General features: G+C 44.7%; 1 protein-coding gene across 1 annotated transcript; it reads right to left on the minus strand.

Moving 5' to 3' along the window:
* Positions 1-3838: 3838 nt before the first annotated feature.
* Positions 3839-4162, minus strand: LOC113271807. The gene has a single exon (XM_026521731.1). It carries the CDS (start codon positions 4160-4162, stop codon positions 3839-3841), a length of 324 nt encoding a protein of 107 aa, XP_026377516.1.
* Positions 4163-5232: the final 1070 nt, after the last annotated feature.

The raw sequence follows: 5232 nt of genomic DNA on the forward strand, positions 1-5232 counted from the left end.
AGATAGAAACATGCCGAGCGGATGCGCCGTCTTCTTCTTATGGTGTTCTTCACACAGATGCGGAGATGCGTTGCTTTTTATGGATGGTATCCCTTGAGATATTTCACATTCCATGGGTGCCTGAGGACTTCTCCTTTTAGGTTACGCAGGTAATAAGATCCATTTCCTGCGATATCGTGTATAACAAAAGGTCATACCCATGTTGGTGCTAGCTTACCCCACTTCTTCTCTCACTGATATTGGGGTATGGTTCTAGGCACATACCGTCCTTATACAAAGTTTCTAAGATTAACCTTTTTATTATATTCCGTTGCCAGTCTTCGTTGATAATTCTCCATCTTCTATAGTGCCGTCTCCCTTATTTCTTCGAGATCATCAAGCCTTGACAGCATCATATCCGCTGTGAGGTTCTTTTCCCGTGCTTCGGTCTTCGTAGTTGGCATGATGATTTTTGTAGGGATGACGGCTTCGGCTCCATAGGTGAGTAGGAACGTTGATTCTCCTGTAGATGATCTTCATGTTGTTCGGTATGCCCATAACACGTTGTGTAATTGCTGACACCATCGTCCCTTATGCTCGTCTAGCTGCTTTTTGAGAATGAGGGCAAGGGTTTTGTTCGTGGCTTCTGATTGGCCGTTGCTTTGAGGATATATGGGTGTTGACTTGTTCTTTCTGATTTTGAAGGTATCGAAAAGCATGTCGATGTTTTTCCCTTGTAACTGCTTGCCATTGTCGGAGACAATCTCAGCTGGGATTCCAAACCTGCAAATAATGTTTTGGAAGATGAATGTGAAGAAACCCGAGTCACGGATCCTTGTAAGACCCTAGCTTCTACCCATTTACTAAAATAATTTGTGGCTACTATCAAGAACCGTCTTTTTCCTGACCCTTCGATTAGGGGACCCACGATATCTATGCCCCATTTTGAGAAAGGCCAAGGACTATCCACAGAGTTCATCTTTGTCGCAGGTGTGTGGATCATTTTGGAAAAGCGCTGGCATTCTTCGCATCTTCTTGACATTCTCATTGCATCTCGTATCATCGTAGGCCAATAATACCCCTGAGTTTTTGCCTTGTCTTCCATGGATCTCATCCCGCTATGGTTACCTGCGTCCCCATAGTGTATTTCCTTCAAAACCCGATGCCCTTCTTCTCTTGATAAGCAGCGTAACAAAGGCCCGTGGAAGTATTTTTTGTACAAAGTTTCGTCTCTTAGGTCGTACCTCCCTACTTTTGATTGTATTTTCCGTGCCTGCTTTAGGTCCATAGGAAGCGTTCCTTCTTTGAGAAAGAGATGAATTTAAGATCTCCAATCTTCTTTATCACTGAAGTCTTCGTTAGCTCTCGGCATGATGTCATCCTCCTGAAAGTCGTCGGCGACGTCTTCCCGTATATCATCGTCATTGATGCCTTCCCATACACTGTCTTCTCGATTTGCAGCGCAGAATTCCTGGGACATGACTGAGGGTTCGTATACTTTAGTTATTTTTATTGCCTTGATGTCTTCGTTCTTTAACATGGACGATACGTAGGATAAGGCATCGGCGTGTCTAAGTTCCTTTCTGCATAAGTGTCGGAACCTAATGCTTCGTATTATGGATGACAGAGTCTGGACCAGATCCATGTATGCTGACAGGGTCTCATCATAAACATTGTATTCTAACCCTATTTGTCGTATGACCAGTTGCAAATCGTTTGTTAGACGCACATCGGTTATACCCATTTCTATTATCAAACGAAGAGCATGTACAACAGCTTCGTACTCAACGATGTTATTAGTTGCCCCTTGAATTCCAGCCTGAATGCGTGCACGGTCGTGTCCCCAGTGGGGGTGGTGATTACAATGCCTATACCGGCGCCTTCCCTATTCTTCGATCCATCAACGAAAAGCTCTCATCGTCTTGGGTTTGCAGGTTTGAGAATATCAACTGGATCTTTGCCTTCTTCAGCTTCTGGTATGTCCCTTATCTCTTCGTCATTGTCCATAGGTAAGTCCGCTAGGAAATCCGCCAAGACTTGTGACTTTTGGGAGTGTTGGACTTCATGGATGTTGTTGAATTGGTCGAGATGGGTGTTCCACTTTGCTATTCTTCCTACTTTCCATGCGCTTTTGAGGATTGCCTCCAATAGTGCTTTGCATGGGACGCAGATATAGTGAGTCAAGAAGTAGCTCCTTAGATTTTGGGTGGCCCACAACAAAGCCATGATGAGCTGTTCAATTTTCGTGTAATTTATCTCTACTGCGTTCAGAGTTTTGCTGACGTAGTAAATGGGTTGCTCTATCTTCGTGTTTGTTTTGACCAGTACCGCGCTGACGGCATCTTATGTTGCTGCTATGTAAAGCGCCAGTACCTCATCGGGGTCGGGGTTTTGCAGGATTGGGATCGTCGCAAGATATTCTTTAATCTTCTGGAAAGCTTCTTCGCATTCTGCGGTACATTCAAACTTTCTTCCCTTTTTGAGGATGTTGAAGAAATGTTTGCATTTGTCCGATGACCTGGCGATGAACCTGCCCAAAGCCGCTAGGGATCTGTTGAGCTTCTGAACTTCTTTGAGGTTCTTCGGGGATGGCATTCCTACGATGGACTGGATTTTTGCGGGATCCACTTCGATGCCCCTCTTCGTCACTGGATACCCAAGGAATTTTCCTGAAGTGACACCGAATGTGCATTTTTTTGGGATCACTTTCATGTGGTGTTTCCTCATTGCCTCGAAGATGTCCCTCAGATCTTGATGGTGATCCTTGCGCAACTTGATTTTGACGAGCATATCATCTACATAGACTTCTAAAGTATTCCCAATCCATGGTTTGAAGATAGCATCAACTATCCTCTGGTATGTTTCCCCTGCATTTCGAAGTCCGAAGGGAATCCTTGTGTAACAATAGAGGCCGTGCGGGGTGTAGAATGTTGTATGTTGTTGATCTTCTTCTGCCAAAGCTACTTGGTTGTAACCAGAGTATGCATCCATGAATGATAGTTCTCCATACCCTTTGACTGCTTCAACTAATTGATCGATGCTCGAAAGTGGATAATTGTCCTTCTTTTGGGCACGCTTTGCTGAGGTTGGTGAAGTCGATGCTTATTCTTACTCCTCCGTTCTTTTTTTGGCACGATGACCATGTTCGAGATCCAAATCGGATATTTGACTTCCTTGATGAATCCCGCTTCTAACAGTTTGCGAAGTTCCTTTTCGATCGCTTTATGATACTCTGGTGCCACCTTCCGCACTTTCTTCCTGAAGGGTGGTGTGCCTGGCTTTATACGAAGTTCGTGCTGGATTATTTTCGGATCAATCCCTGGCAGGTACCCTAACTTCCATGCAAAGATATATGCGTACTCCTTGAGTAGCTTGATTAGTGATACCTCTCTTTCTTTATCCATTACAGTTCCTATCTTGATCATCTTCGGGTCCTCTTCGGTCCCTATGTTGATATCTTTCACAGGTTCTACGGAGGTGATGTGGGTTTTGGTTTCCCAAGGAGAGGAACATTCTTTAATTGCTATTTGGTAGGTTCTTAGGCCTCCTTTGTGGTTGAAGTGCTTGCCTCAGCGTTTCCAACTATATTTTCCTTTGCGAGGCTTCTTCCAGAGATTTCTTCCAGATAGGCGTCAATTGCTTTGTCTTTCGCAGCTTCTTTGTTTCGAGCTCTTCGGGATTTCCGCTGCTCATCTTGTTCGTTATTAACCTGATTTTGTAAATCCTTACACTCTCGTGCGGTAACCTGATCTCCTTTTATTTCCATTACCCCTTCGGGAGTTGGAAACCTGAGGTACTGGTGATAGGTTTCCGCCAGTCCTTTGAGCTTGTGTACCCATATGCGGCCAAAAATGGCGTTCTAGGGAGAAGGTGCATCTAATACACTGAATCGAGCGTCAACCTTCATCAGTTCTGCATTCACTTGTAAAACGATGTCTCCGAGTGGCTTTGTTGCTGCACCGTTGAACCCGTAGATAGTATAGTACGAAGACATCAGGTGCTCGTCATTAAGCTTCATCCTTTTGAATGTGTCGTAGAACAGAACGTTGACTGAGATTCCTCCGTCGATGAGGATCTTTTTGATATTACATCCCGCTACTGGCAGCGTGAGAACCAAGGGATCGTTGTGATCCTCCTTATCTCCTTCGATGTCCTCAGCGTCAAAGATCATAGGTGCATCCATCCAATGTTCGTGTTCATCTAATTCTACCCCATCGATTTTTTACAGTTCACAATAATCCTCGAATTGCTTTCTCAATCTCTTTCCTATTTGCGCCATTAGAGATGGCCCTGTGGCCTCGGAACATGAGATGGTGTTAACGGTTCGGTTGCCTTCAGGCAGTTGAACTTGGTTCCTTCGCTTGGTCTTATCATCGGTGCCGGCCTTCTGTACGTACTTCTTAAGATCTCCTGCGTCAATCAGTTTTTAAATCATTATCTTGAGATTCTTTCACTTCTCGGTCTGGTGGCCGTTGAAACAGTGATATTCACAGTACTCTTTTGACTTCTCCGACCTCGGAGGCTGCTTTCATTTAGACCATGGACAATCAAGGTTTTCCCGATCCTTGATCTCCCTTAGGATGCGCGCATAGCTGTGTTCAATTTTGTGTAAACCTGGTCTTCGAATTTCGGATCATCACGTCGACGATCATCTCTTTGATCTCTCCTATTTTCGCCAGGTCGTTCATCCGAACCATCCCTCTTGGATCCGCTGGATTTTTCTACTGAGTTGGTTCGCTGGGGCCTTTGATCCTGGGCTCTGGGATTTTCTCGCTGAATCTCCTCCAACCTGGAATGTTTTTCTATGATTACTCGAAGATCTCCCTCGGTGGCAGGGATGGTACCATGAATTTCGACAAACAGCGTGCTCATCCTGTCCAGACCCCACTTGTAGCAGTTGATGCTAACTACCGGATCCATATTCCCTATGGCTTGACAGATCTTGTGCCATCTATCGGTGTATTCCCTGATAGTCTCCTTATATTTGATTGCTAGTGAGAAAAGTTTATCCATTCCGGTGTTGACGACCTTTATATACATGTAAGTTGCCAAGAACTTTTCAATGAGATGTTCATAGGAATCAATGGAGTCCTGTGGCAAGTTGTCGAACTAAGACAACGCAGATCCCTTTAGTATTGAAGGGAAATATCTGCAAAGTATGGCATCGTCGTAATCCCACCGGGCCAAGATTCAATTATAGTACCGAAGATGGGCCGCGGGATCGCTGAATCCATCATAACACTCGAAGGCTGG

Source organism: Papaver somniferum, chromosome 4 (assembly GCF_003573695.1).
Source record: "Papaver somniferum cultivar HN1 chromosome 4, ASM357369v1, whole genome shotgun sequence".
Lineage (NCBI taxonomy): Eukaryota > Viridiplantae > Streptophyta > Magnoliopsida > Ranunculales > Papaveraceae > Papaver > Papaver somniferum.

Excerpts from the sequence above, each read along its gene's own strand:
- LOC113271807 (XM_026521731.1), bottom strand. The coding sequence starts at position 4,162 with ATGGATGCACCTATGATCTTTGACGCTGAGGACATCGAAGGAGATAAG.